Source organism: Thalassophryne amazonica, chromosome 22, assembly GCF_902500255.1.
Source record: "Thalassophryne amazonica chromosome 22, fThaAma1.1, whole genome shotgun sequence".
Lineage (NCBI taxonomy): Eukaryota > Metazoa > Chordata > Actinopteri > Batrachoidiformes > Batrachoididae > Thalassophryne > Thalassophryne amazonica.
The window spans coordinates 30767234-30794742 of NC_047124.1; the positions used below are offsets into that span (position 1 = coordinate 30767234).

At 40.6% G+C, this 27509-nt stretch overlaps 1 protein-coding gene across 1 annotated transcript in view; it reads right to left on the reverse strand.

Annotated features, from left to right (window-relative positions):
* LOC117503827 (sodium- and chloride-dependent betaine transporter-like) overlaps positions 1–27509 on the reverse strand; it is a 51709-nt gene that overhangs the window by 17584 nt on the left and 6616 nt on the right. Inside the window, exons 4-12 of the mRNA XM_034163087.1 lie at positions 26767–26901; positions 25899–26039; positions 25223–25340; positions 24352–24396; positions 21435–21564; positions 17833–17967; positions 7645–7748; positions 7433–7557; positions 3174–3286 (exon numbers count right to left, since the gene is read on the reverse strand). Coding sequence (XP_034018978.1) covers positions 3174–3286; positions 7433–7557; positions 7645–7748; positions 17833–17967; positions 21435–21564; positions 24352–24396; positions 25223–25340; positions 25899–26039; positions 26767–26901 — 1046 coding nt within the window. The remainder of the gene's footprint in view (positions 1–3173; positions 3287–7432; positions 7558–7644; positions 7749–17832; positions 17968–21434; positions 21565–24351; positions 24397–25222; positions 25341–25898; positions 26040–26766; positions 26902–27509) is intronic.

Consider the following 27509-nt stretch of genomic DNA (forward strand, 5'->3'; position numbering starts at 1 on the left):
ATAGTGCATAATTTGAGTGAAAAGTAAGTTGCAGAAGTGGATCATCTAAGAAGTCTGTGCTGCAGTATTTCCTTCGAGTGAAATTTTCATGTAATTGTATGTTAGCAGTGTTAGCACTGATAGCACTATCAGCAGCTTGATGACATTAGGTCTAGTTAATTCATGACTACTAAGATTATACAATAAAACACCCAAACCAAGGTTAGCCTGTTAGCTTCAGCTTCTTTGGTAACTCTGACATGGGGTCTTATTTGGGCTTGATTATTCTGCCCAGGACAGGCATGGTTTTGCCAACACTCCACCAGTTTCTCATTCATGGGTTGGTTGGGACGTAGGCAGAGTAAGAACTGCCAATCTGGCGACACCCAAATCAGCACTTTTTGAGCTTCAAAACAGCTCTTCCAGTCTATACAAAAGCTACAAAAGTGATGTCACGCAAGGGTTTGCCCAGTGGTGGGCACAGTTCTGCTAATCTGCTAACTGCTAATTAGCAAAGCTAACATTTTCATTAGGGGATTAGCTTTTCAGCTAACTTTGAAAACCATCAGCAGACCAATTAGCGTCTGCTAAATTTAGTTCAGCTAACTTTCAGTCCACTAACGTTTTTTTGCTGGTAAAGTGAGTAAATTTAACATTCAAAAATGTTTGTAAACCCTAAAATCACACATGTTCGTTCCTGTTTATGAGCAGAGAGCAAGCTAACACTTCCAGTTCACAGGTCAAAGCACACAAGCGCTGGTAAGAAGACAAGAAGTTACACTGTGGACAAAAAAAATGTATGTAAGCAGCTCAAAAGTCAGTATTTTTATTTATTTTTCATGCATTTGTTTTGTGTTTGTGAACACAATACGGGTAGCTCTGTTAACAGTTTAGAAATATATAATATAGAGATAAACTGTGACTTCTAATAGTGCGATTTACTACTTTTGAGTTTGGGGCTTTATTTATTTTTCATGCATTAGTTTTGTGTTTGCGATCACCTTTGAATTTACCCAACAGCCCCTGTGGCACTTAAATTGGTAAAATAGTTATTACCTCCGTCAAGGAGGTTATGTTTTCGGTCGCGTCCATTTGTTGGTTGGTTGGTTTTTAGCAGGATTACTCAAAAAATCCTCAACAGATTTCAATGAAATTTTTACCAGGGGTGTATCTTGGCCTAACTTAGAAGTTACGAAATTTTGGTAATGATCCGGAACACGATCCGGATCCAGTAATTTTTTTAAGGATTCTTTATCATTGCAGGATAGGACCAATTTCAACATTTTTGCGTCTAACTTCATGAAAACGGATCACAAAGACTGAACAAAAATTAAGTTACGACACAATAATTTAGCATTTGTTTCTCCTCATTGAATAAACTTGTTATTAGAAAATAAAAAAACTTGTGTAGTTCATGCAGTTTGTCTTTATAAATACATTTGCTGAAGATCTAAGGGTTTTAAACCTCTGGGGCCGACGCCATCATATACGACGGCTGACACCAAGCTTTACAAGATTATAAATAACTTTTTAAGGATATGCGATAGAAACTTGCTTTGTTTTTGCTGAAAAGTTAACTCCGCGGACTTTCGAGCCACCGTCCACCATCTTTGTACTCCTTATAGAAGCTGTATGATGACGTGAGCAATGTGAGTGTCCAATTGGAATTGGTTCACCGTCACATGGTTTTCCAAAATCCAATCGTAGGGCATATTCACCTCACGTGACACACCAAAGATTGTTTTTAGGAGTGATGTGTTACTAGTTTATTATAGTTTGCTGTGTGTTTTGAATAAATTGTGGAAAATTATTTTCCGCTTTACTTTTTTTCTTATTTCTGATTGCAAACCTTTATTACAGCGCCTTGGGGCAACTGTTTGTTGTGATTTGGCGCTATATAAATAAAATTGATTGATTGAATTGATTGACTTACTATAAAACACAACTATAGCATATATATTTTGAAAGTACAGGTTGTCCTGAAAAAAGAGACATAAAACTTGATTGTGGGATGCAGGGAGAGCTGTTAACAGCAATAATAAATCATTTATGCCAGGCGAGTGAACTGTCCAAAAAATGCCCTCGGACCCCAGAGGGTTAACCACTGAATCTGAAACATGACGGTAGATGCGTGAAACGACGTGGAATAAGTCTCTTTGCCAAAGGGTATTCCATGTGACATCAGTGACCCTATGGCCTTGGCGGGGGTTTGCCCTCTCCAAGTGCTTCTAACTGAAGCTCTTTTCAGTTACCTGTGCCCACCAGTGGGTTTGTCCAGTAAATATACAGCCTATGGTGCATTGTGAGTCTACCTTCGTAAGAAAAATGTCCCAATAAAATAAGAGATAACTTTAGACCAGGGTTTTTGGTGGTCTATGGTGCTTGTACTTCCTCACAATAGTAACGCACCAGACTGACCACACTTTATTTTCAGACTAACAGGCCCATGGACTCTCAGGTAGGTTTGCATCATGAATCGAGATAATTGTATCGTGAAACTTGTATTAATCATATGTTTTGAAAACAAGTATTACGATACCATAAGAAGTCACTGACAGCATGGAGGAAATAATGACCTCTTATACAAGAATTAGCAATTATTTGTCAACTATACAAACAGGAAACAAATATTCTCTACAGATTAAACCTTCTACATAATTAGTGTGAACAGTGGTGTAATTATGCATTCTGATATGCATCGAACTGTGTAGCTAGTGTATTGTAGCACCTCGATTCTCAGATGAGTGTAAGTAGACTTTTAGACTTTGCTTACTTTTGCACATATTCTTCAGACGTAAGAGGCCCAATACAGGCTTTGTAGCCAGTTGGACCAGGTGTTTTTCCTTGGTGTCATAGCATGAGGCGCGGGAGAGCCTAGGACTCCCCTTGGACATAACACCAGTCTTTCACAGGTGACTTCCCCAATCAAGATTGGTACCCATTTACAATTGGGTGGATTGGGACATGGAGCATGAAGCACACATTAGGAATCAATCCCAGGTCAACCTACTGGTAGCCAATACCTGTAACTGTACCATGGTCCAATTAGAAGTGATTAGAAGTGGACCAAGTGTCATGCAGACATAACTGAAATGGACCAAACAGGGTCCATTACAGATATGGTGATCTATATATACCCTTGCTGAAACGTGTACAATATGATGGTGACACGGTGTGTATGACACATTATCTACCTGACTGTCCATGCCAAGCAAGATGAGCATGAAGAAGAACAACACCGACCAGAAAGATGAACCAGGCAGCAGTGACAGAGCCTCAGGGTATACAATGAAGGCTAGACCAGGACCTGTAGACATGATGACTTTAATACATATACAGTAGTGGCTTAATGCTTCTATAATGCAATGTATAAATGTCAGGAATTCTAACCAGTTCATTGCAGTCATATTTGTTACCCATCAAAACAAAAAACAATGTGTGGAGCATTACGACTGCTTTGAGTATCGATGCCTCTGTGGGTATTTTGCCAGATCTTTGAAATTGTTTGATATACAAACTTAATTGTGTAGCCAGATTACAGGGAATATACAAGGTTTTATAGCTTCTTATGGAACATTGTTCGAAACTGAAGTGTTGTCATAGTCAAGGCAACACTCCTATTCTGATCTTAGTAGCTGTCAACTCTTTGGTGAAAATTACTTTGAGACCCCGAGTTTATATTTGTTCCAATAGGATCCCCCCCTCCCCCCAAAAAAAGACCAGAAAAACCAATCAATCTTTGCTCAGGGGCCCAAAGTCTCTCTAAAATTCAATTGAATTCACCTGAAAATGACCAGATAGCCTATTTATATATGTTGAGTTGAATTTGACCAAGGAAAAGCAAGTCAAGATCGGCACTTTGTGAATTTATGAAAGAAAGTTGTGTAGTGTATTGATGTGGTTCCATTGCGTGGTGGATGGATTTGTTCCATAGTGTGGCAGTTATGATCCCATTTTGTGGCGGATGTGGTTTCATAGTATAGTGGAAGCATTTCTATAGCGTGATGATGTGGTTTCCGTAATCTGGCAGAAGCTGTTCCATATTTTGGTGGACGTGGTTTCATAATGTGGTGGATGCAATTCCATAGTTTGGTGGATCCAATTCTATAGTATAGTTGATTTGGTTCTATAGTTTGGTGGATGTGGTTCCGTAATGTAGTGTATGCAACTCCAGAGTATGGGCAAAATGGTTCTGTAGTGTGGTGGATGTTGTTCTATAATATGGTCAGTACTGTTCTGTACTGTGCTGAATGCAGTTCCACAGTTTGGTGGATGTCGTTCTATAGTATGCTCAATATGGTTCCATAGTTTGGTGGGTGCAGTTCGATAATGTGGTGGATGTGCTTCGATAGTATGGTCAATAGATTAGATTAGATAGAATTGTATTAATCCCTTAGGAAGACTCCCTCAGTGAAACTGAGGTTCCAGCAGTATTGTATGGCAGCACACGGGGTAAGAAGCACACAGAGTATCAAAAGTGAAAGTAAAAAACACTTTGCAAAAATAAGTACTCGTATAGTTCCATAGTGTGGTGGACGCAGTTCAATAGTACTGTTGATATGGTTCCATAATGTGGTGGATGCGGTTCTATAGCGTGGTGGATGCGGTTCTGTAGTGTGGTGGATGCTGTTTTATACAGTAGTATGGTCAATATGGTTCCGTAGTGTGTAGGATGTGGTTCCATAATGTGGTGGATGTAGTTCCATAGTGTGGTGGATGCTGTTTTATAGTATGGTCAATATAGTTCCGTAGTGTGGTGGATGTGGTTCCATAGTGTGGTGGATGTGGTTCCATAGTGTGGTGGATGTGGTTCTGTAATGTGGTGGATGTGGTTCCGTATTATTGTGGTGGATGTGATTCCATAGTGGATGCGGTTCCATAATGTGGTGGATGTGGTTCCATAATGTGGTGGATGTGGTTCTATAATGTGGTGGATGTGGTTCTATAATGTGGTGGATGTGGTTCCATAGTGTGGTGGATGTGGTTCCATAGTGTGGTGGATGTGATTCCATAGTGTGGTGGATGTGATTCCATAGTGTGGTGGATGTGGTTCCGTATTGTGGTGGATGTGATTCCATAGTGGATGTGGTTCTATAATGTGGTGGATGTGATTCCATAGTGGATGTGGTTCCGTATTGTGGTGGATGTGATTCCATAGTGGATGTGGTTCTATAATGTGGTGGATGTGATTCCATAGTGGATGTGGTTCTATAATGTGGTGGATGTGATTCCATAGTGGATGTGGTTCTATAATGTGGTGGATGTGATTCCATAATGTGGTGGATGTGATTCCATAGTGTGGTGGATGTGATTCCATAATGTGGTGGATGCTGTTCCGTAATGTGGTGGATGTGGTTCCATAGTGTGGTGGATGTGGTTCCATAGTGTGGTGGATGTGATTCTATAATGTGGTGGACGTGGTTCTATAATGTGGTGGACATGATTCCATAGTGTGGTGGATGTGATTCCATAATGTGGTGGATGTGGTTCTATAATGTGGTGGATGTGATTCCATAGTGTGGTGGATGTGATTCCATAATGTGGTGGATGTGATTCTATAATGTGGTGGATGTGATTCCATAGTGTGGTGGATGTGGTTCTATAATGTGGTGGATGTGATTCTATAGTGTGGTGGATGTGATTCCATAGTGTGGTGGATGTGGTTTTATAATGTGGTGGATGTGATTCCATAATGTGGTGGATGTGGTTCTATAATGTGGTGGATGCGGTTGTGTAATGTGGTGGATGCGATTCCATAGTGTGGTGGATGTGATTCCATAATGTGGTGGATGCGGTTGTGTAATGTGGTGGATGCGATTTCATAGTGTGGTGGATGTGATTCCATAATGTGGTGAATGTGATTGCATAATGTGGTGGATGTGGTTGCATAATGTGGTGGATGTGGTTCTATAATGTGGTGGCTGTGATTCCATGATGTGGTGGATGTGATTCCATAGTGTGGTGGATGTGATTCCGTAATGTGGTGGACGTGGTTCCATAGTGTGGTGGATGTGATTGCATAATGTGGTGGATGTGGTTCTATAATGTGGTGGATGTGATTCCATAATGTGGTGGATGTGGTTCCATAATGTGGTGGATGTGATTCCATAATGTGGTGGATGTGATTCCACAATGTGGTGGATGTGGTTCCATAATGTGGTGGATGTGGTTGTATAATGTGGTGGATGTGATTCCATAGTGTGGTGGATGTGGTTCTATAATGTGGTGGATGTGATTCCATAATGTGGTGGATGTGATTCCATAGTGTGGTGGATGTGTTTCTATAATGTGGTGGATGTGGTTCCATAATGTGGTGGATGTGATTCCATAATGTGGTGGATGTGATTCCATAGTGTGGTGGATGTGGTTCCATAGTGTGGTGGATGTGATTGCATAATGTGGTGGATGTGGTTCTATAATGTGGTGGATGTGATTCCATAGTGTGGTGGATGTGGTTCCAAAGTGTGGTGGATGGTGGATGTGGTTCTATAATGTGGTGGATGTGATTCCATAGTGTGGTGGATGTGGTTCTACAATGTGGTGGATGTGATTCCATAATGTGGTGAATGTAGTTCTATAATGTGGTGGATGTGGTTCTATAATGTGGTGGATGTGATTCCATAGTAGATGCGGTTCTATTAGTGCAGCGGCTAAGAGAATATTTAGAGCAAAATCGTGCAAATGGTGATACAAGCACCAAACTTGGCACAAATACTCCTTAGACATTACTCTTGTGAACAAACTGACTGGCCACTTGGATTTTCAGTAGGCGGCCAGGTAGGGGTCAGTTGAAGAATTACACAGGGGTCAAAATTAAAAATGCTGAAATCATTTTGAAAACTACACCACATTATTTGTCTGATCGTAAAGATTCCATAAAGGTACAGTTTGGATGTGCTGATGTCCACAGACTCACGGACACACACATGGACGTTGTCCATTTCTCCAGCTGACAGGAGCTGATTATATGTATTGTGTCTCATAGATAAACTTAACAGAATGTAAAGAACCAACGTTACCTTTGAATAAATGGCGGCAAAATGCAGAAGGGATTTTTTTTTATGTTGCGAAGATTTTGTCCCCAAAATTTTGAAAAACTGTCCAAAAATGTTCTTGGGGGCAGGGCTGCTTTTGCATTAACGAGTCAAAATTTGTCTGTTTTTTAGTAATTTTTGTTTCAGTGAAAAAAAAACAATTATCAAAAAACTAAGACATGGAAAAGACATGGAATAAAACAATCTTATGTGAATCATCAACTACAGAGTGATAAATGATTGACAAAATCACAGTCCAGGTCTCCGGTGCGGAGACTCAAAGTGTATCTGAACAGAAGCTGCCATCTAGTGGAGATTTAAGGCCGTCACGCTGCCTCAGACTGTAACTGCATCGTTTTTATGAAGAGGAAGATTAACAAACTGCTTGAATGATAAACACAAAGTAAAAACAGGCTCACCGCTGGCAGCGACCTCTGACACTGATACACCCATGTCGTAGGCCATGAAACCTAGTACAGAGAACACGGCAAAGCCAGCAAAGATACTGGTGGCGCTGTTGAGACAGCACAGCGCCAAACAGTCCCTGCAAAAAAGAACAAAGTCCTGCACCGTCAAACGTTAAAGGACAGACCTGACGGCAGCATGCATGCTCTTATGGTAGGACGCTGACCTGTAGCACTCATTGTTGTATTTGTTGTAGCTTCCCAAGGCGGTAAGAACTCCCTGACACACGGCATAAGAGAAGAACACCTGAGTCCCTGCATCACGCCACACCTCAGAGACAGAAAACAGACATATAAACACTTACGTATGTGTGATCAAAATCAAACTGTAAGTTACCAAATTTCTAGATGTGGAGCGTCAACCTCCAGTGTTGAGAAATGTACCTAAAGTAGAAGTGCCAAAACCTGCAATTCCTCAAATGGCCACTTGAGGTTGGCTCCAAAAGCAAGCCAATCCCCACAGACCCCCATGTTAGAATGTTCAACTTGACAGCAAACATAAACATGTTTACAGCCTGGTACAATAAACAGTTTTGGTCTCTATAACAAGATTCCTCGTTCATGACAACCACACTTGGGGTGAATTTTTACAGAACTCAGTTTAAATTTTATTAAGCTATAATGTTAGACATACAGGGTTGAAACCAATGTGAGTGACAGTTTGATGCATACGTGGTCTGCTGCTAACAGGCTGCTAGCTCCTTTCTCACCATTTTAAGGCAAATATTTGGTATCAAATCAAATCAATTTTATTTATATAGCGCCATATCACAACAAACAGTTGCCCCAAGGCGCTTTATATTGTAAGGCAAAGCCATACAATAATTACGGAAAAACCCCAACGGTCAAAACGACCCCCTGTGAGCAAGCACTTGGCGACAGTGGGAAGGAAAAACTCCCTTTTAACAGGAAGAAACCTCCAGCAGAACCAGGCTCAGGGAGGGGCAGTCTTCTGCTGGGACTGGTTGGGGCTGAGGGAGAGAACCAGGAAAAAGACATGCTGTGGAGGGGAGCAGAGATCAATCACTAATGATTAAATGCAGAGTGGTGCACACAGAGCAAAAAGAGAAAGAAACATTCAGTGCATCATGGGAACCCCCCAGCAGACTAAGTCTATAGCAGCATAACTAAGGGATGGTTCAGGGTCACCTGATCCAGCCCTAACTATAAGCTTTAGCAAAAAGGAAAGTTTTAAGCCTAATCTTAAAAGTAGAGAGGGTGTCTGTCTCCCTGATCCGAATTGGGAGCTGGTTCCACAGGAGAGGAGCCTGAAAGCTGAAGGCTCTGCCTCCCATTCTACTCTTACAAACCCTAGGAACTACAAGTAAGCCTGCAGTCTGAGAGCGAAGCGCTCTATTGGGGTGATATGGTACTATGAGGTCCCTAAGATAAGATGGGACCTGATTATTCAAAACCTTATAAGTAAGAAGAAGAATTTTAAATTCTATTCTAGAATTAACAGGAAGCCAATGAAGAGAGGCCAATATGGGTGAAATATGCTCTCTCCTTCTAGTCCCCGTTAGTACTCTAGCTGCAGCATTTTGAATTAACTGAAGGCTTTTCAGGGAACTTTTAGGACAACCTGATAATAATGAATTACAATAGTCCAGCCTAGAGGAAATAAATGCATGAATTAGTTTTTCAGCATCACTCTGAGAAAAGACCTTTCTAATTTTAGAGCTATTGCGCAAATGCAAAAAAGCAGTCCTACATATTTGTTTAATATGCGCATTGAATGACATATCCTGATCAAAAATGACTCCAAGATTTCTCACAGTATTACTAGAGGTCAGGGTAATGCCATCCAGAGTAAGGATCTGGTTAGACACCATGTTTCTAAGATTTGTGGGGCCAAGTACAGTAACTTCAGTTTTATCTGACTTTAAAAGCAGGAAATTAGAGGTCATCCATGTCTTTATGTCTGTAAGACAATCCTGCAGTTTAGCTAATTGGTGTGTGTCCTCTGGCTTCATGGATAGATAAAGCTGGGTATCATCTGCGTAACAATGAAAATTTAAGCAATGCTGTCTAATAATACTGCCTAAGGGAAACATGTATAAAGTGAATAAAATTGGTCCTAGCACAGAACCTTGTGGAACTCCATAATTAACCTTAGTCTGTGAAGAAGATTCCCCATTTACATGAACAAATTGTAATCTATTAGATAAATATGATTCAAACCACCGCAGTGCAGTGCCTTTAATACCTATGGCATGCTGTAATCTCTGTAATAAAATTTTATGGTCAACAGTATCAAAAGCAGCACAACAGAACAAGCACAGAGATGAGTCCACTGTCTGAGGCCATAAGAAGATCATTTGTAACCTTCACTAATGTTGTTTCTGTACTATGATGAATTCTAAACCCTGACTGAAACTCTTCAAATAGACCATTCCTCTGCAGATGATCAGTTAGCTGTTTTACAACTACCCTTTCAAGAATTTTTGAGAGAAAAGGAAGGTTGGAGATTGGCCTATAATTGGCTAAGATAGCTGGGTCAAGTGATGGCTTTTTAAGTAATGGTTTAATTACTGCCACCTTAAAAGCCTGTGGTACATAGCCAACTAATAAAGATAGATTGATCATATTTAAGATCGAAGCATTAATTAATGGTAGGGCTTCCTTGAGCAGCCTGGTAGGAATGGGGTCTAATAGACATGTTGATGGTTTGGAGGAAGTAACTAATGAAAATAACTCAGACAGAACAATCGGAGAGAAAGAGTCTAACCAAATACCGGCATCACTGAAAGCAGCCAAAGATACCGATATGTCTTTGGGATGGTTATGAGTAATTTTTTGTCTAATAGTTAAAATTTTATTAGCAAAGAAAGTCATGAAGTCATTACTAGTTAAAGTTAAAGGAATGCTCGGCTCAATAGAGCTCTGACTCTTTGTCAGCCTGGCTACAGTGCTGAAAAGAAACCTGGGGTTGTTCTTATTTTCTTCAATTAATGATGAGTAGTAAGATGTCCTAGCTTTACGGAGGGCTTTTTTATAGAGCAACAGACTCTTTTTCCAGGCTAAGTGAAGATCTTCTAAATTAGTGAGACGCCATTTCCTCTCCAACTTACGGGTTATCTGCTTTAAGCTGCGAGTTTGTGAGTTATACCACAGAGTCAGGCACTTCTGATTTAAGGCTCTCTTTTTCAGAGGAGCTACAGCATCCAAAGTTGTCCTCAATGAGGATATAAAACTATTGACGAGATAATCTCAATGATATACCTTACTTTGCAGTTAATTGTACCAACGATTCATCCAAGATGTTTGTGCTTCAGTGTTTTCAGTGAGTGAAATTTTAAGATTATTAGCCTCATTAGCCCTGTGTGAGTAAGTATTCATTGCAAGTGCCACAGTTATTGAGGGTCTTTGCCAATCATAGGTGTTAATACCCACACCCAAGTCATCCACTATGAGAACCACCACCTAGTCTTCAAAAACATACATGAATCAATCACCTAAATCCATTTTACCTATTTTATCTGTCAGGTTGTTAGCTAGCTTGATAACTTCACCCCAATGTTGTCCACGCTCCACCACTTTCTCATTTATGGGTTAGCTGGGAATTAGGCAGAGAGGGGCACTGCTCAGATGGTCACTTCTAGTGCCACCCACACTTGAACGTCAACACGTTCTTCAGGACACCTACAGGTAGCATCACAAAGGCCCATATTAAATAAAATGCTAACTGTGGTTAGTGTTAGCAGACGTGGTCTTGCATTACTGGTTAGCATGTGCACTCATGTTAAAGGTGGTTCATACTAAATACGGTGAGATAACCCGCACCTTTGACCATGAATCCTAATGCTTCCCTGCATAAGCTAATGCTAAATGCAGTTGGTATTTTCTCTACTATAATTCTCTAAATTATTGAAATGTGCCACTCAGCATAATATCCAGTATAAATGACAGCGGTAGCAGACTTAGTGCTAAAGGTGGGCCTATTTATTTTAGGGGAACAAACAATTTACAGATGAAACCCGATCCAAAGACTTTGTTGGGGTTCATAGAAGCGAGGTGATGATATAGCCTTGACGATTCCAATGAGCTGTGAACATTAATGGTAACTTTAGCATTTGGTCAATTGTTAGCTCTGTTTTTTATGTACATATTGCTGTCATCTACAACTGTCTTCCAGCATTTCATTGCACAGTGACAATAAAAACATCTTATCTTATGTTTTAAAGCCAATCCCTAATGGAATATTGGAATCACTTCCAGATTAGCAAGGTGGCTCATGACATTATGTTAGCACTAAGTAAACAGAGAAGCTAATAGGATATAACACCTGTAACTGCAAACATGTTTCTTGGAAAGGTCATTTTAATAATTTATCAGCCATATATGCGGAATAAACTACTTTAAAGTCTTTTTCTACTTGGAAAAGAGTCACATTTTAGGGCAATACACTGTTTGCATATTCTTTGGCTAGTGGTTGGTCCCAGCTCACCCATTATAATTCCTAAACCCTTACATGCGCCACATCCGGAAATAACACAACAGAAGGAATTCTCGCCAAACTTGAAACACTGATTTAGTTTGCAACAAAACAATTCAGATCAAAGGAAAGAGAAATATGGAAAGCCATAACAAACAGCCTTACTTTATGCTCATGAGTGTGCACGTGTGCTGGCATGCAGTGACTTCCATCTGTTTATGTTGGATGTATAAGTGTGAGTGAGCGTGCACGCACATGTTTGTGGGTGGGTTTGTTTTCTTGAATGTCTCCAGGCCCCGTGTCCTGACGGCATCTGGTTTTCATTAGAGGCACCACAGAGATGTGAGTCGAGCCCACTTAAACATGGAGTTGGCTCAGCTCCAAACCAATATACAAGCCGGGAATCTGCCGTCATGGTGGGTCCAACTTATTCCCGGCCTCGGGTTCAAAATATAGGCGACAACAGACTGTCACATGTGACGCCGGATAAAGAGGAAACTGTCCAATTTCAAAAGGGAACCAAGTCCCGTGAACAGACCCCAGATTCAGCGCAGAACCTGATTACTGTTTCCTCCGCAACTGAAACAGAAACACTGGCATGCAAGGTAATTAAATGCATGAGAAGCACATCTGTTTTAAGAGCATCAGGCATTGCATAATCCTGCTCTCTGATCCATAAATGATTTCACCTGCTTTCAGCATTACTACAGATGATGTTCTCACACTGCTCCTTGCAGTTCTTGACTAAACATTTCAGGGCTGACAGTACCCACGGTGACCTAGAAAACTCTCACAGCCCAACACATCACAGGTATCTCATGTGGAATAGATAATCCAACATGCATCCGGTCTGAGATCATCCACCACACCACGGTTCAACCTTGGGTCCTAGATGGGAACCACCCAGGCAGACAACTTGGGCACCCTAACATCTCCAAAGTAGCCATCTCTCTATGGCATCAAGATGAATCATGGGCATCTGCTTGGAGTTCTCTGGCAATTGGGGTCCTCAACACCTACATGCTGGATGATGCTCAGAGAAGAACGTCAAACACCAATGGCCAAAACGTTGTTTCAACAGTATACCAAAGGATCCTCCAAAGATTTTTGCTACCAAAGAATCTAGTCGCCATTTTACCTCACTGGCTAACATCAAAGTCTGACAACCTCACAGTAAGAGACGATGCACCATGGCCTCCTGGTATTGAAGCAGTACTAAAGACTAGTGGTTTAAATTTAGCATCAAATTAAAAAAAAAAAAAAAAAAAAAAAAAAAACAGCAATCCGAGATTTCTGGCATCTGCCAATCCAGATCCAGATCACCTCCATGATTCAGTGGAGTCTTCCATGGACTAATATGTATCTGTGGTGCAAATTGCCAAAAATCCGTGCAGTCGTTTTGATGTTATCTTGCAAACAGACAAACAAATAAATAAACGCCAATGATTATATTACATTCTTAGTGGATGTAATAACCAGGCTATGAGCTGTTTTAAGGTTCCGGAAAATTTGTACCAACATCAAAATGTAAATTCTTCTTGAAGAAGTGCAAATCAAACAAATAAAGGGCCTTTTACACCAGATGTGCAATGTAGCGCAAATCACACTAAAACCCATTATTTTAAATGAGAAGCTTATGATGAATGTGGGGGTTTTTTCAGGGCTGATACCGATACCGATTATTGCTCATACCGATAACTGATATTTGAAACTGAAATTTGCCTGCAGTAAAAAAAAAAAAAAAAAGGTCTCACAATATGTTAAGATTAGAGCAGCACAAACTTTTAACACAAAATGTTCTTAAAATGCCAAGGGGGGGGGGGGGGGGGGTGATGGCCAATCAGTTAAGTTTGCTTTTTACTAGTGTGGAAGGCTCTCAGTTCAAATCCACCACTGCCCATTCTTCAAAATGGAGTTGGGTCAGGTAGGACATCCTACATAAAACTTGTGCCAAATCAACATGCAGGTCCATCTCTGAACTGCTGTGACGACCCCGAGTGAAAACGTTTATGCTAGTCTGTCGGACAGCAGCATTCAGCGTCACTACATCGAAATCGTGACATCTAACAAATCAGCTTGAGCTGTGTGTGGGGCTTTGCTAAAGATCAGAGCCACAACAAAAATGAAATGGTCTCATCAGCAAATCGGCGTGTAAAATTACCGATACTAATAACGATATAAATCTAGAATATCAGCACAAATTATCTGCCAGGCTGACCCCTAATAGAAACCATAACCATCTGCCTGATGGAAGCAAGAGTCCAACATGTTCATCTTTGGTCATCGGTCCACCTCAGTACCTTTCTGCAGAATTATACACTCAAAATGCTTCTTGTGTCTCATTTCCATGGTGTTTTGTGTGACCTAATCATTTCCAGGAGGGATCGCTCATGCATGCAAACACACAAAATTTCATGCAAACACTCCCATGTGAGAAACGGAAATGACCCCACCAGCCCCCAAAATGCTTCGACCACAGTGAAAAAAAATCCCCTCCTGGAGCTGTGTCACACTGTGAACTGTCAAGAGGAAGAGGGGATTATGTGTGAGAAAGCCCTGTTTTGTGTTCTGGCTGCAACAGACGGCGTTTCTGTGCAACCACATTTGAGCCAATTGAGAAATCAGCCTGTTTTTCACAGCTGCCATATCCAAATGACACCATCATGCTGAATAAGGCGACAGTAACAAACCTTTTAAATACTGATTAAGGTGGAAGCACTTTCTGCTTGTGTTATAAATTAATACAAATAAATCATTTCTCATGAGGGTATAAACCCATTTGCAGTCAGATTTGACAGACTTCAGTTTGAGCTGAAAAGAAAATAATGAATTTATCGCCTGATGCTGTTTTGGGAAATTAAAAAACAGCCAGTGATGTTGCCGGTGCTGAAAAATGAAGCCAAATCTGAAGTGCTGCATTTTGCAGTTCCTTGAAGGGCCACTTGAGGCTGCTTTCAAAAGCGAATCAATATCCTCAAAGATGCCCACACTGTTAAAAACTGTTACCGTGTTCTACTCAATTTTTGTGGTGAAACATTTTACACTTAAAAATATTGAGTAAATTTAAAAAGCTGTGAAATCATTTAAATATATTTGATGATCTTGGTAAATTGAAGTCAAAATATTAATATTTGGAATGAAATTTACCAAACACATTAAGTATATTTTATAAAATATAATTTGTTAAGGAAATGCTATTTTATTTCAGTGAAATAAATAACAAATATAAAGTTAAGATAAAATTAACTGTTAAATTTTTAGGCATTTCATTTGGTATATCCAACTCAATCAACTGAATGTGTTTCAGAAATTTTATTAAGTAGTATAGCTGTTTCTTACTGTGATATATACAAAGCCACTGAATTACTATAATAATAGCGGAAATTTAATAATGGAAATTAACAGCTTTGGTCTCTGTAGCTAACTTCCTCAATCTTGAAAACTGTCCTAGGCGAGTGGAAAAGATATTTTAAAACACATCAGTTTGTGCTATTTTAAGTTTTAAGCCATACAGTATGGATAATTAGGGGCGTGGTGGCTTTGACTGACAACTAGTGTGTGCCAGCGGGTCCAGGCAGCTAACAGCTAGCTGCCATCGCTAGCTCGTCTCAGCCATGTTTGTCCTTTCTAAGCATTTTATTACAAATATCTGAGATAATATAGCTTGCTGTCCAATTAATTGTACAAATGGCCAATCTAAAAAGTCTTTGCACAAGTATTTAGGTGAAATTTTATTATGATTTCATTTGTATGTTCACATCATTAACAATAATGAGCAGGTACAGAGAACTAGGTCATGGCAACCACTGGTGTAAGGTTGCTAAGTTGCAACCTTTAACATTTCTGTCTTTGTATAACAGTTTTTTGTTGTGTTTTGGTGTATTTGTTATATTGTTTTTGGTACCATGGCCAAAGCAGATGGTCATCCCACTGAGTCTGGTTTGCTTGAGGTTCCTTCACACAATCAAAATGCCTGAGAGAGTTTGTCCGACCACTGTTGCTAAATGTCCTTGCTCATGGGAGTGGGTAAGGACCTGGGGGTGACTTGTGTTGTGATTTGGCGCTGTATAGATGAACTGAATTAAATTGAGGGTTTGTCCAGTACATACAGTCTAAGCTAACAACACTATTACTTTGGCATAGAATGACATAATGGAACGGGAGTGGGGGTCACCTGTGGATAAAGTTCACTTATTGCAATGCTTTTAATATTCTCACAGTGTATATTATTGTCAAGGTAGGGATATTAAAAAAAAAATCTGATACTGATGATAAAACCTATATCCAGGATACACACACACATCTTCAACCGCTTATCAGTCTGGTCAGTAAAGTGGGTGATCATTAGGGGCCTTGGTGAAAACTAATCAAGCTCAAATTCAAACTATTCTGACATTCACTCTTATAGGATGTCTGGTTCAAATTTGAATAAAATCAGATACATGTTGTTCAAGTCATCACATGCACAAGAACATGTGACAAAAGTCCTGTACTCACAGATGCTTTCATAGAGTTCAGTTCTATAACTTACAGCTGGTGTGGTATAAGTAAACCTTAACAAATGTCCAAAAGATATTAAAACTTTAATAATCTGATACTCTTCTTGCTGGAAAAAAGTTATTCTGGTTTGCTTGCAAACACTCAGGGCAATGAACTGAATTATTGGGTGCCTCAAACAGCAAGGAAAGGCTGCCACATGTTTAGTTTATATAGTGCAAAATCACAACAAAGCTGCCTCAAGGTGCTACACACAAGTAAGGTCTAACCTTACCAACCCCTAGAGCAAGCACACAGGCAACAGTGATAAGGAAAAACTCCCTCTGATGATATTAAGGAAGAAACCTCAAGCAGACCTGAATCAAAGGGGTGACCCACTGCTTAGGCCATGCTACCAAAAAATTTTACAATAAGGAAGGCAACACAACAACTGACGAGAGTCCATGCAGACATTCAGTCCGGGAGGAGGCTGGGAAGGGGGTCATTGAGCCACAACTTGGTTCTGTTCCTACAGCAGAGTCCACCTCACGTCTGCCACAGAAATCATCTAATCTAGCATGTGGATCCAGCCGCATCTCGGACAGAGCGAAAAAGAAAACAGAATCAGTCGACCAGAAAAGCTACACTTATACTATAATTTGTCCGCATTAAGCAACAGGAAAGCTAAAGAAATAATAAGGTGATCACTGGCCATTAGCCCTAAGCTTCACTAACAGACCCAGACTTTGGATGACAGCCATCCAGGCAGAAACCAGTCTGTCGCCAACACTCAAAACTAGCCAGCTATCTGTCACAGCCAAGTGAAATGTTGGTAACTACTTGGGCTTCCACATCGGCTGAGGTACCTATGTACTGGATGATGGTCAGTGAAGTGTGCTACATGGCCAAAATGTCCTAGCCGACACAATGTGAGTGGTACTCATCAACGGAGTCTCTCTAAGTAGCCATTAGCTTGAAACTAAATTATTTCAGTGGAACCCAAGGACCAAAGACATCCGGTCTTTGCTTTAGGTCACTGGTTCTGGCAGGTTCAGTCAGTGGTTATATGTATGGTATTAAATGTGTGGCCATTAATTGGTAGTGTGTGGACCACAGTAAGACAGCTACACGTATTAAACCAAATATGAAGACAACCCAGTTAAGATGCCTTAAGTTTGTGATGGACATCAGGTCAGGGTTCTTTCCTAACATCATATCCAATATCAAGTCAATCCAGTGAGATCTAGCTCCGGACAGACGGACAAATGAGCCAACAGTGGTTCTGATATTCCCCGCATGGACTTCTTTCCAGCAGATAATGAAAGAGCACTTTATGTTTTGGTATTTGTTTAGAGACAAATACTGATTCACTGTGCTTATAATACTGAATTTCAAAACCAAACTTTTCAATCAAAAGCAGCAATTTGTGACAGTGAGGTCTTACTTCAGGATCAGCGATCCTTTTCCAGTCGGGTGTGAGGTAAAAGAGCAAGCCATTCCATGCTCCTGGTAGCGTCACACCTCGGATAAAAAGGATGAAGAGCATCACGTAAGGGAATGTAGCTGTGAAGTACACAACCTACCACAAGAAAACACGGGTACAAACGTAAAATGTGGCATGTAAAAATATTAGAAACATTCAGGCTTTCTATTCTTAAATTGTTTTGATTCATGGAATGTCACCCCTGTCCTCTGAATCTTCCTCTGTCCCACCAACCACTGACATGTCACCACATCCATGAACCTCTTTTTTGGACTGTGTCTTCTCCTCCCACTTGCCAGATCCATCCTCAGCATCCTTCTCCCAATATGCCCTGTGTCCCCTCTCTGCACATGTCCAAACTATCTCATTGTTTCTCCACTCTGCCTGGACACTTGTGTCTTCATCTCTCTACTATACTCTCCATTTCTTTGAACATTTGGCAAGTCAAGACAAGTCCAGAAGCATGCGCTGGTGCTGCGTTTCGTCACATCCACGACACCACAGAACCGCCTTTGGTCCCAGATGTCAACCACAAAGGCAGACATCTGGTCCATCCCCACATCTCTATATAATCAACTACCTGCCACAGCCAGATGAAATGTGAGTGTCCCCTTGGCCTTCTTCAACTACAGTGTCTTCAACACTCAGGCAACCGTGCTCTGGATCATGCGACAGAGATGTCGAAGCTGATGCCTCCTCACAGTGCAAGTGATACTCCTAGCCTGGGTGTCTCTCAGTAACAGCTCGTTTGACATAGTCATACCAGCGGTGCCCAAGGATCCTCTGAAGAGATCTAGTACCAAAGACATCCAGTTGTCACCTTACATCACTGGTTAGCGTCCAGGTCTCACAACAATACAGAAAGACTGGCAGCACTAGCACTACGACCCTAAAGTCTTGGACCATTGTTCACCTGCAAAGATATCGGCATCACCAAACACCTTTGTCCAGTGACATCATGACTCCATAAGATCTTCCCAAGTGCCTCTTGATCTCAAAGGCCAAGGGCCCAACCACATGTATGTCACTGCCAAGACAATGTGAGTTTCACCAGTTACGATACACTTCTGATGGCAGAGTTCAGGAAGTCATTAAAAGCCTGGATCAGTCTTGATCCAGGACCATCACAAACCCAGACACTCTGATTCCTCACTCAACTTGTCAAGCGCTGCAATCAGACTAGCTATTTATTCTGCAAAGATCACAGCATTGTCCGCAAAGTCAAGGTCAGTAAACCTTTCCTCAGCAACAAAAGCACTCAAGTCACTGGTTTCCACAACCCTACCCAACACTTAGCCCAAGTCCATGCAAGTATTGAACAATGTAGGAGCCAGAACACATCCCTGAAGAACACCAGTTTTCACTGTGAAGATGTCTCTGCTTCCACTCTGCTCAGTATTTGTATATAGGCTGGCTATGATGTCCACTAACTTCTTGGGGACCCACGAATTCTCAGGATGTCCCAGAGAGCAGTCCGATCAACTGAAACAAACGCTTTGTGAAAATCTACATAGGCTGTGTAGAAGCACTGCCAATATTCACGCCTGACTTCTTGGGCGTGAGGCCAGACTGTTCCAGCCACTTAGCAGCAAGCAGCTGGAACTAAACCCTATTAAGAATAATCCTTGCAAGCACCTTCCCTGACACAGAGAGCAGTGTGATATCCCTATAGTTGTTACGACCCTTTCCTTTCCAAACTGGGACAACAAGTCCTTTCTTCCAATCCATAGAGATAATACCTGTCTTCCAGAATAGAACAAAGATTCACAGCCTTTGTAATCTCACCCAGATTTGATTATTCATACGTAACTGACTGGAGAATCAATTACAAGAACCTTGGCGCCAGAAATGTCTAACATTCCAGCAACATTTGACCCCAAGTATTTGAACTCTTCAAACTTTATCATATCTACTCCCAGCAAACTCATCATTGTTCTGCCCTCCCTTTCATCTCTCTTCTCCGAGCCAATTCTCATCACAGCTTCTCCGGTCATAACCACAGAAACCTATAACTCTTTCAGATTTGCCGTGTGTGCCTTGGCAGCTTAATCTCACGCTTGATTGTTAAAGCTCCTGTTATGAAATGAGTCACATTTTCATGAGTTTTTTTTATTTTACTATTCCAAACTCTAACACTTCTCCTAACCATAAACATAACCCCCACAGACCCAGCCCCCGTGTCACCCCGCATTTTGTGCTCCCGTCAGAAAATGAATTTGTGCTCCCATCACGAAAAGCACCCCATTTCCATGAACATATCACAAACCAGAGATGAATTTACTTTTCGTGATGTCATCACAAAATGGCGTGACATTGGGTTGGTCCTGGTGGCTTCCTCGACTTGTCTTGATCGGTTTTGCAAACTCCTACTCCACATAGATATACCCAGCCCAAAACACATTTTTTCTGTGCCCTGTCACGAAAAGCGCCCGATTTTCATTACAAGTTTTTTTAAATTTATAATCCTCCCCTTCTCCTAACTCTAACCATAACCATAGCACAAGTGTCTACCCTAACCATAACCCCCAAGACCCCCCCAACGCCACCCCACATTTTATGCCCCGTCATGAAAAGCGCCCATTTTTCGTTACACGTTTTTTTTATTTTTAATTTATAATCATCCCCTTCTCCTAACACTAACCATAACCATAGCCCAAGTGTCTGCCCCCCAAACCCTAACCATAACCTCCCAGACTCCCCCCCGCCACCCCACATTTTATGCCCCGTCATGAAAAGCGCCCATTTTTCATTACACTTTTTTTATTTTTAATTTATAATCGTCCCCTTCTCCTAACACTACCCATAACCATAGCCCAAGTGTCTGCCCCCCAAACCCTAACCATAACCTCCCAGACTCCCCCCCGCCACCCCACATTTTATGCCCCGTCATGAAAAGCGCCCATTTTTCATTACACTTTTTTTATTTTTAATTTATAATCGTCCCCTTCTCCTAACACTAACCATAACCATAGCACAAGTGTCTGCCCCCCCAAACCCTAACCATAACCTCCCAGAGGCCCCCACCCACCCCACATTTTGTGCCCCTGTCACAAAAAGCGGCGCATTTTCGTGCCCCCATCATGAACCCATAGATGAATGTACTTTTCGTACTTTAACTTTTTTCACGAACTGCCGTGACAGTGGGTTGGATATTTAGCATATAGTACCATACTGTTTATTTGTCTTCATGATTGTTGGAAATGAAGTTCAAGACATGTTCGGACTTGTCTAAGGAATGCTGGCTGTAAAAGTGATGATATATATATATATATATATATATATATATATATATATATATATATATTTTATATTTATATTTTGTTGTGCAATTACATAATACGCATGGATCCTAAAAATGTAGAGACTGTGCATTTAAAAAATGGGCCTAATTCCTAAATGGTTAAAGTTTTATTTTTGTTAAACCCTTTGAATTTCTGCACCGCGGTCACATCTCGACTGTTTCATTTCAACTCCGTTGTGGCGGCGTACAGAGACGAAACCACAAAAAGTGTGTCCCTGTCCAAATACTTGTGGACCTGACCATATGCCTGAGTAATACTCGCCTTTCCTGTAGATTTGATCCCCTTCCAGATGCAGAAGTAGCAGATTACCCAGGCCAAGAGGAGACACAGAGCCAGATCCCACTGCACCTTTCCCAAACTCGTGTCATGTGACATTCTTAACACACGATGACTGCAGAGACGATATCAGACACACACATTCCACTGATATCTCAGTGTCTTTCTTCCACTGCATCAGAAACACCTCCTGGCTGCACATCATCAGATTTTATCTGGAGCCATCGTTTCGTTTGCTTTCTGCACGCATGAGAAATTCACAGAGTTGATCTTGGATGGCAAAGAACATATTGTTCTCATTGAATGAAGACAACACTGTGACTGCGCGCCATTTCCCAACATGTCTCCACCGAGTCAGGAGTTAATCATGTGCAGATGAGCTGTTTGCTGTTTTTACATGATTGAAAATCAACAATCAACTCACAAAGTCGAAATCTGAACATATTCCAATAAAGCAATGTGACAGCATTTATTGTCGGACAATGTCTTTGGGTGTCCAGAGGAAGCTACTACATCATTACCACAACCAACACCGCGAAGGAAAGATGGCTTCCCCAGAGCAGCTGTCGAAGCCGTGTGCAGGAAAACAGTATCACCCTCTTGGGATTTTATATAATTTTAAGTGTACTTTTTAATTATTTATTTATTTATTTATTTTGCACTGTTCCTGTTCAGGGAATAGCACATCATCTCTCTCCATGGCACCCTGTTCTCTGCATCGACTGGAACATATTTTGGATCCAGAAGCAGTTTTAAACAGTCATAAGGAGATGACATATGCCCCCAGCCCCCAAAAGTCAGTAATATAAAGTGCCTGGGATCACCCAAGTATGCCCTTATGCTTAACAAGTTTTTTCTCAAAATTATACACACAGTATCCCATAATGACAATGTGAATTTTTTTTTTATTTTTGCAAATTTATTAAAAACAAAAACTAAGAAATTACATGTACATAAGTATTCATAGTCTTTGCCATGAAGCTCATAATTGACCTCAGGTGCATCGTATTTACACTGATCATCCTCGAGATGTTTCTACATCTTAATTGGAGTCCACCTGGGATAAATTCTGTTGATTGGATATGATTTGGAAAGTCACACACCTGTCTACATATAAGGTCCCACAGTTGACAGTGCACGTCAGAGCACAAACCAAACATGAGTCAAAGGAATTGTCTGTAGAGCTCAAAGACAGGATTGTCTTGAGGCACAAATCTAGGGAAGGGTACAGAAACATTTCTGCTGCTGTGAAGGTCCCAATGAGCAGAGTGGCCTCCATCATTCATAAATGGAAGACGTTCAGATCCACCAGGACTCTTCCTGGAGCTGGCCGCCCGTCTAAACTGAACGATCAGGGGAGAAGGACCTTAGTCAGGGAGGTGACCAAGTACCTGACGGTCACTCTGTCAGAGCTCCAGCATTTCTTTGTGTTTGAGAGGAGAACCTTCTAGAAGGACAACCATCTCTCCAGCAATCCACCAATCAGGCCTGTATGGTAGAATGTCCTGATGGAAGCCACTCCTTAGTATTAGGCACATGGCAGAACACCTGGAGTTTGTCAAAAAGCACCTGAAGGACTCTCAGGCTACGAGAAACAAAATTCTCTGGTCTGATGAGACAAAGATTGAACTCTTTAGACTGAATGTCAGGCGTCATGTTTGGAGGAAACCAGGCACCATCCCTACAGTGAACCATGGTGGTGGCAGCATCATGCTGTGTGGATGTTTTTCAACAGCAGGAACTAGAAGATTAGTCAAGATAGAGGGAAAGATGAATGCAGCAATGTACAGAGACATCCTGGATGAAAACCTGCTCCAGAGCGCTCTTGACCTCAGACTGGGGCGACGGTTCATCTTTCAGCAGGACAATAATCCTAAGCACACAGGTAAGATATCAAAGGAGTGGCTTCAGGACAACTCTGTGAATGTCCTTGACTGGTCCAGCCAGAACCCAGACCTGAGTTTGATTGAATATCTCTGGAGAGATCTGAAAATGTCTGTGCACCGACGCTCCCCATCCAACCTGATGGAGCTTGAGAGGTGCTGCAAAGAGGAATGGGTGAAACTACCCAAAGATAGGTGCACCAAGCTTGTGGCATCATATTCAAGAAGACCTGAGGCTGCAATTGCTGCCAAAGGTGCATCAACAAAGTATTGGGCAAAGGGTGTGAATACTTATGTACGAGTGATTTCTTAGTGTTGTATTGTTTAATGAATTAGCAAAAATTTCAAAAATGCTTTTTTTGTGTTGTCATTATGGGGTATTGTGAGCAGAATTTTGAGAGAAAAAATGAATTTCCTCCATTTTGGAATAAGGCTGTCACATCACAAAATTTGGTAAAAGTGAAGTGCTGTGAATACTTTATAGATGCACGGTACGAATGAAACTAGTCAACTGGTTCTTGATATATCATGCTACTAAGGACTGCAGTGACAATGTGTTGAATATCTTACTGTGACCTTGAAATTGACCCCAAGATCACCATAATCAACTGGTTTAGGGGAATCACTCAAGGACATCATTAAGCGAAATATGAATGAAATAGTTCAAGTGATTCTTGAGATATTGTGCTAACAAGCGAAAACAGACAGATTGACTGACAGACTGGCATGAAATATGGTATGAAATACAGAGGGATAAAATGTATGTAATACAGATAAATAAAGTCCAAGGATATAATTTATGTCATTTTTGATCTGATCCAGAGTATTCTGGATTCAGGAATCCTGCACACAATTGAATAGAGTTTATCTTTTCCTTTTTAGTTTAGTTTTAGTTTTTGTTATTTTTAGATTTGTTTTAATTTATAAAACAATAAAAAAAAGAAAATATATGTAAACGCCCAATAGGGTGAGTCCTTTTTACAAGTATTACTGTCAGTATTTTTTGTATTGTTTCTTACATCCAGAATTCCTCTTCTGGTGACTTGGTTGTCCTCAATGGATTGCTGAAAATATATAGAAAAAGAGGGGTAAAGAGTTAAATTTCATTTAAATATTCTAATGTATTTATTTCTTCAAAGTAATTCAATCATACAAAACTACAATATATGACACCAGTCGCTTTCTGTTTTTGTTTTTCGTTTGTTTGTTTTTTCCATCTGGAGTTGTTTTTTTCTTAATTACTATTAAGTTACTGTAAAGCTACTTCATATTTCATATTTCATTAATACTGAAAAACTCTTTCATCCCTCAGACCATCAGACTATAAAACTCCTCACTCAGGGGGAGGAGGAGTAACAGGAAGACAGAGGACGGGAATGAGAGGAACAGTCATAGGCAGCAAACCAGTAGCAATCAGTATGTCTGGTATTTATATTTGTGTATTTATATTGATATTTGCAAACTTCTTTTTTTTATTTCACTTTCTTACCCTGTGTGCTGCTATACAATGCTGCTGGAACCTCAATTTCCCTGAGGGAGTCTTCCCAAGGAATCAATAAAGTTCTATCTAATCTAATCATTAAGCTATTTTGTTGGCATACTTACTGTTTTATAAATGCCTTGTCTAACCACTTATTATAATATATTTAAAAACAGATGTAGCTACTGTATACGTCCCCTTATGACAAATGCATAATGTCATGAGCATGTCTCCGGCCCATCATTATTCCAATTCTTTGTTCTCACCTAAATAGTCAATTGAATATTTTGAACAATAACAGAAAATAAATTCCAATCACATATCTGAATGTGCCACACAATTATTGTTTTTTTATTTATTTATTCATGTATTTTAAATAGAACATCAAAATGAGTCAAAATTCAACTTACATATAAGTCACGTTCCCAATGTAGTCAGATGAGGTATCATTGTTTAAGAATGACCAGTCTGAATCTGGACTAAATAGATGGGGGTTGGCAAAGACGCTTACGTGCTTGTGACATGAATCTGAGAGATTGAAAAGAAAAAAAAAAGAGTTAAATGACTACAGGTAGAAATAGTAGAGAAGCTTGAATCTTTGACTGGACTGGGTTGCTTGACACGAGTCTTTTGTTCATGGTAATGAGCCATTCACATCATCAGGAGAGTCGTCAGGAGAGCTGTCAGGAGAGGTGTCAGTCCCATCGTTAGGAGGGACAGCTACCCTGTCATTAGGAGGGTGCTACCTAGAGCACAATAGATGCTAATTAGAGCAATTGTTTAGTCACTAGCCAATAGCAGTCTGCCGCTCGGTAGGAGGGGTCTGGTTAGGTTTAAAACTCCAGCTTTTGTGGCTTCTGTTATTCTCTACAAGAGTCAAGACAGAAGTCAGACTACCAGAGCAAGAATTTTAGCTGAGGAAGCTTCTGCAATTTGAAGCAAAACGTCCTCGTGTCAAGCAACCCAGTCCAGTCGAAGATTCAAGCTTCTCTACTAAACTACCTGGACAACTAAGAGCCTTCACAGAAATACAGGTTGAAAGTCAAACAGCACAGTTGGGTTGACTAGTCCCACAGGGAACTGTACCTGTGTTCCACAAGTTGTCGCATGTGGTCCAGGGCAGGGGGTTTCGGAAAGAGTTGACCAGGTAGAAGATGGCCCAGGCCATCACCACAATGTAGTAGATGTTCAGATACATCACAATCACTTGGGATGCAATCCCCACCCCTGAAGGACAGGACACAATGAGTTTTAAGATAGGTCAAACTTGAGGTGATTTTCTTCTTTTGCACCAACTACTAAATAGTCTTTGGCCCTAAAAGCCTCTGTTAATCTCAGTCCCATTGCATTTTTGACAAATACCTGACATTAAGCCTGAAGGAGGGTTATTTATTTAGACTTCTGTTGATTAATGTGCTCATACATGTAAGATCTAGCCCTAGTGCTTATACACTGCCAAGTTTTTGCCTAGGGTTTCCTGAGTGTGACACACCTGCTAACTCTTGGTCAGTCAAGACTCTACACAGTATTAATTACTGTATGTGGCAAAGTCTTTCTTCCACATTCTTTTAGTTTTACTTTGGGTAATAGACATGTAGGAATACAACAGGAAGACAGAGGACGGGAAGGAGAGGAATAGCAGTAGCCAGTAAACCAGTATGTCTGGTATTTATATTTGTGTATTTATATTGACCGTCACACTCTGTTCTTTTGCTTTCGTTGAATTGTTTGGTTTATACAATCAACCACTGTCACCGCAAGGTTGCATTAATAACTTAAGGAATTCTCACACCTATTAATTGCACTCTAGCAGAGTTCATTAAAATTCCATGCCAACTTGAAATACCACAGCAAGTTTTAAAACTCTCCAAAAGGACCCTCAAAAGCATCCCGTAATCTACAACATTTTCAAATACAATTCCTTCATTATTCTGCCTAATTGTGCAATTCTTACCCTCGAACATGGGGCAGATTTTCCTCCAGGCAGTGACCCCTCCCTCACTGGTGTACTGGCCCAACGCCGTCTCCAAGAAGAACACAGGAATTCCACAGAAGAACAGGAACACAAAGTAGGGGATGAAGAAGATGCCTAAAAATGTAAATCTCCATGAACAACTCTCATATAAAGTTGGCCCATATGATCCAAATGTTGCATGTTAGAAAATCCATGATAAAATAGATTTATAATTCTAAATTGGACTTTTTCTGATTTCAAAGCCAATATTTTAACATTTCCAATTTTTGGATTTAACCTCAAAATTATCATTCTCAAACTGTATAGAACTAAATGGAACGCCAACCAACAACATTCTAAGTAAGGCTGGGTGATATAATATGTATCTTTAAGTCATTATTATTATGTAACACGGGGTTCCTAGTAGGTCGGATTCATTTTTGGCTGACCTGATAGTGCATTGGTCTTGAGAGGAAGAAGTATGGTGTTCAAATCCTACAAGAAGCCACAACGTTATATAATTCAGTTCCAAATTGGTGTCACTGGCAAGAGGTGCCAACTGACCAACTAGTCATGGATGAAGGTAAAAGCTGAAGACACCTAAGATATGTAGCAAGGTGAAATCTAGATTAAAATATGTTCCTACTGGTTTGGTTAGTGGTGATTCTCCTTTGGCTGACCTGGTACTCCATTGGTCTCAAAAGCGAAACATATTATGGTGAAGATCCTGTTTCTAAATGGAA